Below are 15,473 nucleotides of genomic sequence, written 5' to 3'. Positions count from 1 at the left end.
TTTGTGCACAGAAAAAGCAGCATCATAGCAGTAAAAGCTGTGCCACCTCTGGAAATTCAAAATATGACAATAGAGCTCAGGAAAGGAAGGAGTTCTCTTTTTTAAGGTTTAAAAACCATAAAATGTTATTTTTGTTACTTTTGTGGAATGACTCTTTCAGAAGACACTTAGAGAGACTTAGAAAGAAAGAGCATTTACAACACAAAGAATGCATACCTGTCCATTCTCACCAACTCCTGTGCTCCTAAAATAATAAGAAATTAAAGTTAAGATGCTGTTTTTCATTTTGCATGAAAGATGACGAATGATGAAAAACACTAAGTACACCTTTCAACAGCCTAACACCTAGGGCACTGCTATTCTTTACTTGTGTTTATATCTTATTTGCACTCCACGAATTGTACATTAAAATAACAGTTTTAGTATTCATTCCTTTCTACATAGACTTGGATTCTGACTGTAAAATACATGCTTAATTATAGTTTTCTCCTGTGTAAGTACATTCCACAGTACTGTTCCTTCTTTGGTTGGAGTCAGATTTTAATAATGTCCCTCCCTTGGACACTTTTATTGCCCTGCCCACTATAATAACATATGTTTGTGTATTATAGGCTTTAGTTGTACAGAGCTGTTCAGCCACAGTTAGATTTTTGTTCAAACATTTGTACAAAATCCATTAGTCAGAACATTCTCTCTCGCAATCATAGAGTCAAGCAATTAAAAATATTGTCCAGAGCTGCTGTTTGAATGAAATCCCAGACATATTAAACAGGTCTCATTACAGCATGTACGGTTTTTCCCGAACAAAAACGACATCCACAGAATTTTGTTTGCTTGAGCTCCTCCTAATCATCTTGTCACTATGGTCGAAAACAAACGTCAATTTGACCCCACTAACCATTAGAAATGCAAAAGTTTAGGAAATGGAAATTTTAAACAAATTCTACTGGTGCACTTTAAAGTATAACCAAAGGCAAGTTTTTTTTTTTTATTCGGACATAGTGGAGATGGATTAGAACACCTGCCGGTTTTTATTGCCGTTTTGTGCCCCCATTGGGGAGATTCACCTTCCTCTATGGGGTTGATTTACTAAAGGCCAAATGACTGTGCACTTTGCAAAGTGCAATTGCACTCTGCAAGTGCAGTTGCGCCAGAGCTTAGTAGATAGGTAAAGAATACTAACATACAAGGAAAATAAAAAACAGAATTTTGCTTGAACATGATTGGATGATGGAAGTCAGCAGAGCTTCTGCTCATGCTCATTTACTAAGCTCTGGGGCAACCTTTTTTACCTTTTAGTAAATCAATCCCTATTTGTCATGTTTACTGTTATCATCAAAAGTGAAAGTAAAAGAAAATCACACATTTTGGGTTGTTCCCAGAACAGTAATATACGGGAAATCTTCAAATGGGGAACTGATGGATTTCCTTAATTTGCTGGGATTTTCTCTCACTTCCTGTTTGGTTATGGGACAGGAAGTAAAGGTAAATGTCCCCAATGGGACACAGATAGCAAAAAAAAAAAAAATAACAGGGGTTATAACCTCTCTCTTACTCTATCCAAAATTTTAAAAAAAATACCTATAGTTATACATTAAGATTATATAAAGGATCGTATTCTTTATATTATATAATGTCCACTTTTAGTGATAAAGTACTAACTCAAATATAAACAAGTAGCAAAGCAGCAACAGCTGTAACATTCTTGAGTTGCTTTCTTTTTCAGATCTGTCACACAGTGGACACGGAGGTGACATTTAAAAGTCAATGTTGCTTGCTTGTGTGTATAAAAAGCTATTGTTACCATAAAGGTGATGGCCATCAGCTCTGTTATCTCACCATGGAAGTATTCTGCTAGGCAAAGCAGATACAACATCTTAGTCTATAGACCATTTTCATAAATGATGACGGCTTTGGCCTGGTGTTTTCTGGCTCTGAGTGAATGCCAAACATGATTGGGTCAAAGCACTTACTTATTCTACATACAGTTCATAGACTAAGCTGCTTTATTTGCTTTCCCTAGCAGAATGTGTCTTCTGTGAGACAGTTTTATTTAGTAACCAGAAAACTTTAACTTACTGGTACTTTAAAGATTTATAATTTTTTTATAGTCAAAAATCAACAAGTACACTAGATTTAAATTTCCTCTATTAAATAGCAGTGTGACCTGTATTGAAATTTCAAATCACTCAGGGGGTGATACTTACTTCTGGCAGTCATTGCTTTTCTTTGTTTATAGACTAATATTAGTATGAGAGGCATGCACAGGATTCCAACAATACAAGCCACAATGGCCACTGCAGCTGCTGTTGTACCTATAGGAAAGGAATAAAAATTATATAAATACAAATAAACTATTCGAAAAATGTCCACATTCCCAAAGCCGACTGTACCTATATGCATGCTTACTAGAGAACAATTTTTTACTCATGCATGTATAGCCAGTATCTGTAGCTCTGAAGGTATGCTATAGTCGGTTTCATAAATGTTTTCGCTTCAAAGCCAGTTGAAGACAGACAAGGTTATGGCTCTAAAACAAATTAATAGAAACTCACACAATAGCCTTGATTTATCAAGCTGCAATATCACATATCTGTGCCCAGAAATTGTAATTCTGACTTGTTTGCCCTGATTGATCAAGCTGTAAGAGTAAGGTGCCCTAAACAGAAATTAAGGCATGCTAAACGGGGCTCTCAGTCAATATTATAGCATGTTTTAGGCTCGGTTCACACGGGGGCGACTTGTCAGGCGACCTAGCCGCCTGACAAGTCGCCTCCCGTTCTGTACAATGGAACCGTTCTAATCGGAGCGACGCAAGTCGCTCCGACTTAGAAGAAAGGTTCCTGTACTACTTTGGGGGCGACTTGCATAGACTCGGTGAGGCGACCTGCAAGTCGTGCCGCGTCTAGTGTGAACCGGCACTGAAGCCTTGTGTTTTTTTTTTTAGTTTAAAAATAACAAACATGTTATTCTTACCTGCTCTGTGTAATGGTTTTGCATAGAGCAGCCCAGATCCTCCTATTCTTGGGTCCCTCGCCGGCTGCTCTTGGCGCCTCCCTCCTGCAAAGTACCCCCACAGCAAGTAGCTTGCTATGGGGGCACCTGAGCTGAGCTGCTGCTTGGCCCTGCCCCCTCTCTCTCCTCATTGGCTCAATGACTTTGATTGACGGCCGCTGCTGTGTCTCAGCCAATCAGGAGGGAGAGTCCCAGGCAGCTGAGGTTCTTGTGGACATTGCTGGATCGAGATGGGGCTCAGGTAAGTATTAGGGGGGCTGCTACACACAGAAGGTGTTCTATCTTAATGCACAGAATGCATTAAGATAAAAAACCTTCTGCCTTTAGAACCACTTTAAGTGCTATTGCAGCTTGAAATCAGGCACACCAAGCTATAATTTTATACAACATTTACCTAAGTGACTTTAAAACTATGACTTTTGCTTGTAGTGTTGCTTAAAGGGTATCTTCATCCATTTCAGGGACTGAATCCCATCCACTCTCTGCTGCACAACTATCGCCTCCCCCTTTACCATCGTTTGCCTAGGTGAGTGACATCAGTGCCCCAGATGTTAATTTCCCAGGAGGCACTGGGAGACCCGCAGGTCACCCCATTCAATTACAGAGGAGGGGGGCACGTCATCGGTAGGCTGCATCAGAACCCCAAAAAGCCTGTGCAGCCTACTGATGGTGTAACAGATGAACTTGGCGTGGGACCCCGCGGCTGCTTCTGAGAAGAGGACAACACTGGATCCTGTGTATCTCAACTTAGTCAATCTCAGCAAAAGAAAAGGAGTAGAGTAAAAAAAAGGGAGGGTGAAAATCCTCTCAACGCATGTACTTGTTAAAAAAAACAAATTCATATTTTCTGTTTTAAACCAAGTGTGCCAGAAAACAAAAACAGGGAGCGTGGCAGCAATGCCACATCAATATGGTACACTCCAGAAACATTATATATGTTGTCAATGCTGGAAATGTGTTACTAGTTAACATTACACTGTTACAAGTGCTTTAATGATAATTGTCATTTTACTGCACAATTTTAATGCTCGACTAGAACAGAGCTTTAACAAGAGGTCATCTAAGTGTTATTTTACATACTGAGGGGAAGCTCTTTACTGCTTGTTATATTTCATTGTGTCTCACTCTGAGAAAAGGGGAGAACCTTTTTGTGGAGGTTCAGTAATTATTATACCGCAAGAGAAGTCACTGATATAGTACTGAAGATTTATTGCAAACTGTCTGCTAAAATGAATAAAAATGCTATTTTACTTGGCAAGACACAGATATAGTAAAAGTTATATATTCCCTAGGATGACTTAAACAGGAAGTAAACCCTGTTATTGTAGGCCGCCATTGCTGCTCTTCTAAAAATGCTAAATGACTAGCTGTCTCTAGCTACTTTTTAGGTTGCTGATATGGAACATTGGGCTCCATTCACTAAGTAGTATTGTGCACCTTATAAAAAAATGTGAATAGCGCTTCTAAAATACCACATACGGTATTTTTCCAAAACTTGCAGTATTTATCTTTTTTTTTTTAGTATTTATCTCATAAAACCATGCAGTATTTTATCTCATGCAATACTCAGTGGGATGGATACAATGGAGAATGGATGCAGTGTTGTCTGGAAGGGTTGGCTGCAACAGTGCATGATAACACGACAGAGTAAGCTATGGAGGTTATTTACGAAAGGCAAATCCACTTTGCACTGCAAGTGCACTTGAAAGTGCAGTCGCTGTAAATCTGAGGGGTAGATCTGAAATGAGGAGAAGCTCTTCTGATTTTATTATCCAATCATGTGCAAGCTAAAATGCTATTTTTTATTTTCCTTCCATGCCCCCCTCGGATCTACAGCGACTGCACTTCCAAGCAGGGCCGCTGATAGAAATCATGGGGCCCCGTACAGCCTACCTGATGGGGCCCCCTTCAGCTCCACCCCTGGCCCCGCCCCGGGTCCCTCCTTCAGCCCCACCCCTGCCCCCTCCCCAGACCCCACCTTGAAACAAAGTGTAGGTTTGTCTACATGTGATATTTATTTTTCTCCAGCCAGTTATAAGTTTGATTATCCAAAAGAAATACCGTTTTCAGATGAGAACAGACCTCTTTTAATATCTATATGTAATAAAAACCATTAATGAATAAATGAAGTGGTATTTTGAAAAAATTAGGGAGATTAAACAAATGATAAAGGTGGAAAAAAACAACAAGCCAGGTCTCATTAAAGATAGTTTACTGTAGATAGTTTTCAGGTGTTTTTCAAAGTAGGCAACAACTGGGTAAACATAAGTGCGCCAACAGGCCCAAAAACAACAGGAGTCAAACGACCCAAGTTCAGAGTGCTGCTGCAATTCTCTTGAAGCCAAAAGCTGCATCAGCAAAAAATTGAACCTCCACATGTTAAAACTGAAAGAAAGTTTGACCAATCACTTCCATGCAAAGGTGGTAATGTCGGCCTCTCATGTGGCCATAAAATGTACACGTTCACAGCCTGCATATGTACACATATTTATGGCTTTACCCAAAACAATGTGAATGTTATAAGGAAGTGTCCAAACTGCATAATGTTAACCCTGTCCAGACACAGAAAAATCCCTCTCTGAAATAGATTGCAGCAGGGTCAAAAAGAAACGCTGACCGGTTTCACTAGTCCTTTCCCACTTTGCCAAAGGTGTTACAGATTTGTAGCAGACATTCTTCGTACCTTTGCTTCAGCAAACTCATTTATAAGGTCTGGAAAGTTCAGCTGTCTTGCAAGTTCATGCTCAATGGACAGAAGAGCCAGACGCTGCTCACTCATTGTTGAACGGAGATAGTTTTTTTTTTATCAAGGCTAACTTGCTGAATGCTCTCTCTCCTTCTGCAACTGAGAGTGGAAGGGTAGCAAAAATTCTAAGGGCAATACAAACCTCTCCAAAAATCCCTTCAAGCTGCAGCTCATAAATTGAATTTAATAATTCCAAGGGACCCAGCTGATTGGCAAATGTTTCTGCATAGATTTTACACAGGTGTTGTAGCTCTGTTAGTAGGGATTCAGTAAAGTCATCACGGTATGTGGAAATCAGCATTTCTTTTGAAGTTTTCAGTTCTTCTGAAAGAGTCCTCAGATTCAAGATGGGAGCAAAGAGCTTGCAGACTTCTTCCATTGATTTAAATCTTTGATCCAGGTCTGAAATGATGACATCCATTGCTGGGAAGAACATATTGACTTTGAAAAAATTTTCGACATCCAGATCTTTAACATTTTTATCAGCCTTCTTTTTACAAAGCTGGTGAGTATTCAGTAGCTCCTTGGGAATCTCCATGGAATCAGCAACAACTTTAGACTCCGAGAGTAGAGCTGGCCACTTATTCCGTAGAATATTAATTTCTTCAGACAAAGCCCTGATGTTGGCTGCACCTATGCCAATAGATACAGACCTTGACTGAAAGATTTTATTCCGTTGCAGGACCTTGATCCCGAATGTAGCCAGAACAATTGCACGGAAAGAGGAGAAATAATCTAGCAGCCCTTCTGCTTCAGAGTGTGCAGCACTTGTTTTTTACTTCCCAGCACTCTTTCCAAAGCTTTCAGAATACTTGGAAGCTTTTGTGCGATTGGCCTTACTGCTACAATCCTGGAACTCCATCTGGTGTCACTAAGGCCATGTAAAGAACCACCAACTTCATCTAACAAAGAGCTCCATCTCTCAGGACTGCTGCTGAATAGAACATACAGCCTATTTACACTCCCAAAGAAGGTCTTCATTTCAGGGGATCTTGAAGCTGCATGTACACCAACCAGATTTAATGAGTGTGCTGCGCACGGACTAAACAAGGCTGCTGGATACTTTTGTTGGATTCTGGATCTTACACCTTTAATTTTTCCTGACATGTTGGCTCTGTTATCATACCCTTGACCTCTACAGTCTTTGACATTAATGCCATGTTCACACAATCTTGATAGCATCATTTCAGCAATTTCTTCACCAGTCTTCTCAAAGAAATCAAAGAATTCCAGGAACCTTTCTTGAATGCCCCATTTTCTTTTCACAAGATCTCTGTGCACATATCGCAGAATAATAACATTCTGTTCCATATGTGATATATCTGGTGTTGCATCCCAAATCACTGAGAAATAAATTGATTGTTGCCTTTCAGAAAGCATGACATTCAAAACACGTACACATACATTGATTAATTCGTTTTGTGTAGCTGAAGACAGATAATGTGCAGGTAGACGCTTTCCTTTTTCCTGGCTTTGTTTCACTTTTTCCAAGTGCTCCCTAAGTACGCTATCATATTTGGCAACAAGTTCAAGAGTTCCAAGGAAATTACCATTTTGAATGTCTCCAATTCTTTGAAAACATCCTCTAAAAGCCAGATTCCGTGAGGCCAAAAATAAGGTAACATGAAGAAGCCTTTCCAACAGAGCTGCAAACTTTTCTGCTTCTCTTGCCAAATTTCTTTGCATCTCAAAGTCCACACCTTGTCCGCCTATGGACCTCTGTAACGTTCGCCAACTTAAGTAGTGCTTTTGATGTTGAGCAGAACGTTCATGCTCTAGCAATCATGTATAAAGTCAATGCCATGATTTTTTGGAAGGGTCAAAGCCTTCTCTCCTACATAAAAAAATTGGAGGATTGTTAGATCTCATCACAGGATGGGCTGTGGAGGTCTCATATGTAGGGCAGTGCCAACGTCCTAATTTATAAATCTTAAAAGAGGGGGGGAGGAAGATACCCAGGAGAACGAAACAAATGGACTTTGTAGGCACCAATCATAAAAATCAATGTAAACTTTTATTTATACAAAAAAATATAAAAAGAACCACATAGACATAAACATTTTTTTTTTAAAAACGCAATACATTGCGGAAAATGGTACTATATGTCACCACATAAATATGTGAGAACAGATCGGGGAATAGCCCCTACACCAAAAGAAGGGATACACCCCTTCCGTTCCCACTAAATAACCTCAAACTGATATAGCTCAATACAGCTCTACATGTTTCGCAAATTTGAATGCTTCTTCAGGAGCTTGTTTGGGTTACCTGTAATGGGGAATAATAGAGAAAGAAAAAGGACACACACCAAAAAACATAGAATAACATATTAATATCATTTTTACATGAAGAATTTTTAATAATGCGTCTCAATCATAACCACTGAGTACCGTGAGGAAGCAAACCCAAGGGCCCAGGATTCAACACGCATATGGTGACATGTGATCACATGCGGGGATGTGTCTGGTAGAAAGAATCATACCACCGATAGACTCAAGAGAGGTATTGAACTAGAGAGTCCCAGCTGTCCGAAAGAAGATATTGACCGCTGTATATATGTGGTAAAACTGGGACTGTATATTAATATGTAGGAAAGAGCACAGGGCACAGTTAGATGGGGGGTGGGGATAAGGGGAAAAAGAGCAAGGGGGGGAGGAAGGGGGAGGGAAAACCGGGGGGGGGGGGCAGGGGGGGGGGGGAGGGGGGAAAACACCATATGGGTGTTGAATCCTGGGCCCTTGGGTTTGCTTCCTCACGGTACTCAGTGGTTATGATTGAGACGCATTATTAAAAATTCTTTATGTAAAAATGATATTAATATGTTATACTATGTTTTTTGGTGTGTGTCCTTTTTCTTTCTCCATTATTCCCCATTACAGGTAACCCAAACAAGCTCCTGAAGAAGCATTCAAATTTGCGAAACATGTAGAGCTATATTGAGCTATATCAGTTTGAGGTTATTTAGTGGGAACGGAAGGGGTGTATCCCTTCTTTTGGTGTAGGGGCTATTCCCCGATCCGTTCTCACATATTTATGTGGTGACATATAGTACCATTTTCCACAATGTATTGTGTTTTTTTTTTTTTAATGTTTGTCTATGTGGTTCTTTTTATATTTTTTTGTATAAATAAAAGTTTACATTGATTTTTATGATTGGTGCCTACAAAGTCCATTTGTTTTGTTCTCCTGGGTATCTTCCTCCCCCCCTCTTTTAAGATTCTCTCCTACATAGTATACTTCCATCCTTCCTATGGTAATAATTTGAAGAAAAAGCTCTGCAAGTGATGCAGTATAAAACATGTTTGGAATCACTCCAACCAAGCCAGTCTCTTAAAATCTTCTCACGCCCATTTGGGGACTTTGCATATAAAAGATACTCCGTAAATGAACGTCCATCGCTGTCCAAAGTCATAAGACATGCCATTTTTTTCAGTTCCTCTTCAGTCATCAATCCAGAAAGCACAATTTGCTCTCTTTCTTTGTCTTAAAGATTTTTTGGCCACAGTGCTGGATCTTTCCAATCTACTTCACACAAATCCATAGGAACAGGACCTGTAGAACTTGAGGCAAAAGAGGAGCTGCATGAAGTTTCTAAATCGCTCAAAATTTCAAAGGGATATGCAATGGAGGTGGTATATATTGCAGCAGACTCGGTGCATGAGAATACACTTTCCTCAGGTAAAACACTCTCAGTGGAGCAGTTTTGAATTTCAAAGGCCCTCTTCTTGCAAATCTTCAGATATAGTGAGCAGCTCACAATGTTAAGAATGGCCCTCAACTGTGTCTGACCTAACATCCATATCTCTTTTTGAGGATGCTTCCTGTTCAACATTATGTTCCTGGGTAGTTTCAGGCTTCCTAAAATAGTGAAATATTAGATTTTTCTTCTTTATTTTTTTCTTGTTCTTCCTCTCGCTCTTTCCTCTTCTTGCGCTTCAGAAATCCAGACTTGTGTGGATACATTTTTGGATTGACCTGAAACAAGAAGATAGGATTCTTGTTCTCAATAAACGCAGCCAGAATCCCAAATTTGGGTCATATCTAAGTAAGTGCCCAAAGGCGCTTATCACTCACTCCACCTCAATGTGATCATGGCATGGGCTCCATTCACTAAAGCATATTGTATGCGGTATTGGGCGACGACACATTTTCCTAAAAATTGCATGCAATAATAAAATATCAATTGGTTTCATGAGGTAAATACCGCATATTTCAATGGAATAACACAGGCTGGTAAAAAAAAATAAAAATTGAAAAATGCTATGAGCTTTTTTACCACTGCTCTTAAAGCGGTAGATATTGTTTCAAGAATGGCGCCCAGTGTCTTAAGATAATATCAGCTCAAAAACACTCACGGTCGTTCAAAATCAAAAGCATACATATCCACTACTTAATGGACCTGTAATCTATTTTTCCTGAAATTGTTTCTTACTGTGGTTTTCTGCTGTCTTGTAATGTCCTCTGCGAGCTCCCGAAGCTCTCCTATCCACTTTTGCTGTAAGAGGAAGACGGGACTTTAAGTTAAGAATACATACTTGAATAGAACTAGAGTTTAGTGTCACTTTAACTTGTGACAACACTCTATGGGCTTGTTCACACCAGCAGCAGCTCCTTCAAAAATAGATCCTTACTCAGGTTACTTTTCTGAGGCAATTCACAGAAATTTGAAATTTTAATCCCCTAAATGCCACACCACTAGGGTTGCCACTTTTTCTTCAAGCCAAACTCAAACAATTTAACGGCGCACAGAAAATTGTTTTATTATTATACACTATATAGGATTGTAACAGACCTGGGGCACCTTTGGGTAGAATAGTAATGTGGCACGCATAGTGCCCCGTCACCCTCCACCACTATGCCTTGCTGCAACCGGGTGAACTGCAGGATGGTTGAACAGCATTCAAATTCAATTGAATGGGTAGTGTTCTGCCAGCGGTTGTGCTCGTTAGACGCAAAACGAGGTATATTTCCTGCCATGGCTGCTAAATATGTAGACGCTGGCCACTGCTTCTGCATCTAAAGGGGGAAGGGTTAGAGGGCATTATAAAGCATAGTTTAACAATGTGGTTTTACTGCCTCCCCCAAGCCACTAGTATGAACAAGGTGTAATATTGCTGTAGTGCAATGGTGCATTCTTTGTGGTGGTTTTAACCCTTTCTCAGCCACTAGCGAGGGGTAAAAGTGCCCCGCTAGCGGCCAAATAACGCAGCGAAATTGACGGTAAAGCGTCGCTAAATATAGCGGTGCTTTACCACTGATGCACCCACCGCCCCAGTGTGAAAGGGGCCTTACTAGTAATGGTGGCGATCAGCGATTTGACAGCGGGATATGCCAATGCCATAATGTACTGCAGAGACAGTGCTACCCATGACGCCAATGCCATAATGTACTGCAGACATTGCAACCCATGCCATGCCGCCAATGTCATATTGTGCTGCAGACACTGCCACCCATGCCACCAATAGCATAATGTCATTGACAGCATAGGTGGTACTGTCTCTGCAGGCAGCACATGCGTTATGGCATTAGCGTCATGGGTGGCACTGTCTGCAGCACATTACGGCATTGGCGGCATGAGTGGTACTGCCTGCAGCACATTACGGCATTGGCGGCATGGGTGGCACTGTCTGCAGCACATTATGGCATTGGCGCCACTGTCTCTGCAGGCAGCACATGCGTTATGGGCCATAACGCATGTGCTACCTGCAGACAGTGCCGCCATTGCCATAAGTACATTATGGCATTGGTGGTATGGGTAGCACAGTCTCTGCAGTACATTATGATGCTATGTTATATTAGATGCTGCTGCAGTAGTAGTAGATCTTGAAGCCCCCCCCCCAAGCAAGCACACACCTCACCTGTGTAATTGTTAACTAGGCCCCAGGAGTCACTTCCTCCCTGTTCTTGCTGCTGCCTGGACTTGAGGGTCCACAAACTACTTAGATTGGAAGCCTGCCTCTGTAGGCTCTGCTGCCGCTGCTCGCTTGAGTCGCCTCTCTGCTACTTCTTCTTCTCATGCGGAGAGAGAGGATGCGCTGGCCAGGACTTGAGCCAGCATGAGGAGCGGGCGTGGAAGAGGCATTCTTCCGTGCCCGAAATACGAGAAATAGTCCCTCCCCTGCCGTAAACTAATCATGAACCTAGTCATCAACAAAAAAAATGTAAAATATAAAGGGGGGGTGGGGGTTTTAGCGGCGGTGGTTAGTAGTTTTTTACATTAAACTATTTAGCTGTTCAGGTTGCCCGGGCCCCCCTGCTGGTTGGGCCCGGTACAGCATGGCCAGTTGTACTGGCCTATCAGCGCCCCTGCTTACAAGTGTAGTTCAAAGTGGATTTGCCTTTAGTAAATAACCCCCTATGACACTTTTAGTCCTTTCCCAGACAAGTAAACTAGTTCAATGAGAATCTGAAAGGTGTCACTGGTGAACAAAAGATGTACATACCATCACTGTCCTTTTCAGATGAGAGAAGTGAACAGGTCTTAAGATCCGGATTATCTAAAATGTAAAAAAAAAAAAAAACTGATATATTTAATTGTACAGCACACATAACAAAACAATTGTGTTTTAAGGTTTTTGGCTTTTATCAGTTCAGCACAGCTGAACATCACCTTCATATATCAAGAACAATTAAATATCCATTTTAAAGGTGTTGGAAACACCATACAAGCCATTCCTCTGTTGCCCATGTGGCTAAACTTTTATGTAGAACCACAAGATTTATGGAATAGATACAGTTTAAAGTAGGCATGGCGAACTGGTGTTTTATGGGTGCATGCTGTCCTCTTGCTCCTTCTCTGTGGCCCTCAGCATTTAAAGCTGAACTTAAGGAAATTTCCTAACACCTGTGAGCAGGCTTATCACAGAAGAAACATGCAATGTCTTTTCTGCAATAAAATATACCTACCTGCTTGCTCACAGCATTCTGAGGCATGTAACCTGAGCTGCACATGGGTGGAAGAATGATGCCCTGATTGACATGCCAGGCCAAAACCACCTTAGGTAAGAAAGAAACTTTGGGCCCCAACACCACCTTGTCTCTATGTAAGACAAGAAAGGACAAATTATTGGCTAGACTAACGAGTAATTTTTTAAATTACTTTTCCCTTATATTGGCTGTCCGAAAGCAGTATTATGGAGGTTGGATGATATGTTTAGTGCAAAATAAGACTTTTGGTAGATAAATAGTACACTAGTTTTATAGAGTTCTATACATCAGTCCACAAAGAGGTACATCTGAGAAATAAAAAACGGACAGAGGGATTTAGTTCCAAAAGAGAAGCAGCATGGAGCTATGGTACTGCATTGACAATTGATGGACTTAGAAAAACTGCCAAAAACTACAAAGTGCATAGAACTACTATAGACTTATAATTATAATAAGTACAAACTTACAAAATAGAACATGATGAGTATCAACTATGCACTTGATTACAGGAATTTAAGCTTGTGGGCTATTGTCTGTCTAAGGCAGTGTTTCTCAACTCCAGTCCTCAAGGTGCCCCCAACAGGTCATGTTTTCAGGCTTCCCATTATTTTGCACAGGTGATTTGATCAGTTTCACTGCCTTAGTAATTACCACAGCCGTTTCATCAGGGAAATTCGGAAAACATGACCTGCTGGGGCGCCTTGAGGACTGGAGTTGACAAACACTGGTCTAAGGTCTAGAAAACATGTCATGTATGAAGAAGTATTTAACAAGTAACAAGGCAGGATAGAAAGTGAGTAGGGCAAAATAAGAACCAAAAGTCCTACCAATAAAGAAAATTATTATCTCCAACAAAGATCCCCAAGCAATGTGTGTATTCCTTTTATTAGGCTAGTGCGGAGAGGGAGGCATAGAAATAAGAAAAAATGAATGCAACTGTTGATATTCATAGATTGTTATAGCATTAAATCATGAGTGGCCTGGGATACAGTATTGGTGTGTTCCTTATGAGTAGAAAGGATTCAATATACAGTATATTGTAGATAGGAATAGTGATTAGAGCAAAAGGGGTTGTTGAGAGCACTTTAAAAAAAAAGAAGCATGAAGGAGTGGGCGGACGGGTATTAAAACGGAATTAAACTCAGTTATAATATTTTTTTTTTACTAGGCCCCAAGGAGATTTAACCCGTAATGTACTAGTATGCACAGCATATTAACACAATATGAAAGACTTTCCTGTCAAACGAAAACCCTGTCAGCGCCCAGACGCTTCCATTTTCACCCAGTCTTTCTTCTGGGTTCGATGGTACGTGTCAAGCATGCCCACTTTCACGCTGTTTATATATATATTAGCAATGAAAGATCTGGCTGTTGCCCTGCATGCCAATGCCGCCATACAAGGGGTGTGGGTGGGAGATCTCTCCCATAAACTAAGCCTTTTTGCAGATGATCTCCTCCTATGTGTCTCCAATCCTAGAATTGCATTCCCTAGCATTCTACACGAATTAGACCAATTCGGCCTTTACAGAAATTCTAAAATGCCACAAATCGCAACATCACTTTACACCAGAGTGAAAAGGAATCCCTGGCAGCCTCCTTTCTATATCAGTGGTAATCCAATTTGCTTAAATATCCGGGGGTTCTTATCCCCCTATCTGAAGGTAAAACCTACAAGCCCCATCAAACTCCACTAACCGTCACTCAAAAAGCTGGTCCTGAAGGAAACAGTCTTGGCAGAATGGACCTATACAAAATGGACATGTTCTCCTGCTTCTTATACTTGTAACAGACACTTTCCATTACTCTAATATGTTCTTTCGCTCTTTGTGTACTGCCTTACTATGCTACCCTTGTTCTAGGTCTTCGGCTCATATATATTTGGTTGTTTCCATTTGCCGAAGGACTGTTTGCAGGTAGCAAGATAAAAGCAGACAATTTAGATTTTCGTTAGGAGATCAGTTTTCCAATGGAAGAGTGACATCCAGGATAATCTGGTGATGCCGATATTAAATAATATAGATAGAAGGACAAATAATCTTGTCCACAGTTTGCAGACTCAAGGGCAATTCCACCAGATGCAGCCATGTCACCCAACATGTCACAGCCTCGCAATTTTTGGTAGTTGGGATCACCAGGTAAAAATAAGGGAAGAAATGCCAGAAAAAGGAAAACTAATGCAGCCACTTAACATTTGAGGATTGCTAAGCAACAATATATTAGATTTTGGGTTCATAGTATCATAGTAGGTAAGGTCGAATAAAGACAATAGTTCATCCAGTTCAACCTGTGTCGGTGTCAATGTCTTTAAAGCGGGGGTCCACCTACACCGCCAAAAAAAAAAAATATTAAAAGCCAGTAGCTACAAATACTGCAGCTGCTGACATTTAATAAATGGGCACTTACCTGTCCCAGGGTCCAGCGATGTCGGCAGGCGATGCCGAGAACCCGCTCGGTTCTCGGCAGCTGCCGCCGCCATCCTAGGTGAGGGAATCAGGAAGTGAAGCGTTGCAGCTTCACTACCCGGTTCCCTACTGCGCATGCGCGAGTCGCGCTGCGCATCGTAACTGGTCCCCGCTATCTCCTGGGAGCTGTGTGTTTCCCAGGAGACAGCGCGGAGGGACAGGAAGAGGCATAGACTCCCATGGGAGTCTATGCCGGAAGTGGGTGCAAATACCTGTCTTAGACAGGTATCTGCACCCCCCTCCCCCCTGAAAGGTGCCAAATGTGACATCGGAGGGGGGGGAGGGTTCCGAAAAGCGGAAGTTCCATTTTTGTGTGGAACTCC

General features: G+C 41.1%; 2 protein-coding genes across 2 annotated transcripts in view; one reads left to right on the top strand and one right to left on the bottom strand.

The window, feature by feature from the left end:
- The window catches only part of CDH23 (cadherin related 23), a 1,935,615-nt gene that overhangs the window by 1,633,737 nt on the left and 286,405 nt on the right, over positions 1–15,473 (top strand). The gene's annotated exons all lie outside the window — the stretch shown is intronic.
- The window catches only part of VSIR (V-set immunoregulatory receptor), an 85,483-nt gene that overhangs the window by 10,552 nt on the left and 59,458 nt on the right, over positions 1–15,473 (bottom strand). The window contains exons 3-5 of the mRNA XM_073596702.1: positions 12,205–12,258; positions 2,208–2,315; positions 217–244 (exon numbers count right to left, since the gene is read on the bottom strand). Coding sequence (XP_073452803.1) covers positions 217–244; positions 2,208–2,315; positions 12,205–12,258 — 190 coding nt within the window. The remainder of the gene's footprint in view (positions 1–216; positions 245–2,207; positions 2,316–12,204; positions 12,259–15,473) is intronic.

This window comes from Aquarana catesbeiana, linkage group LG08, assembly GCF_042186555.1.
Source record: "Aquarana catesbeiana isolate 2022-GZ linkage group LG08, ASM4218655v1, whole genome shotgun sequence".
In the NCBI taxonomy this organism is placed as follows: Eukaryota; Metazoa; Chordata; class Amphibia; order Anura; family Ranidae; genus Aquarana; species Aquarana catesbeiana.
This window is presented reverse-complemented; position numbering and strand designations above follow the sequence as displayed.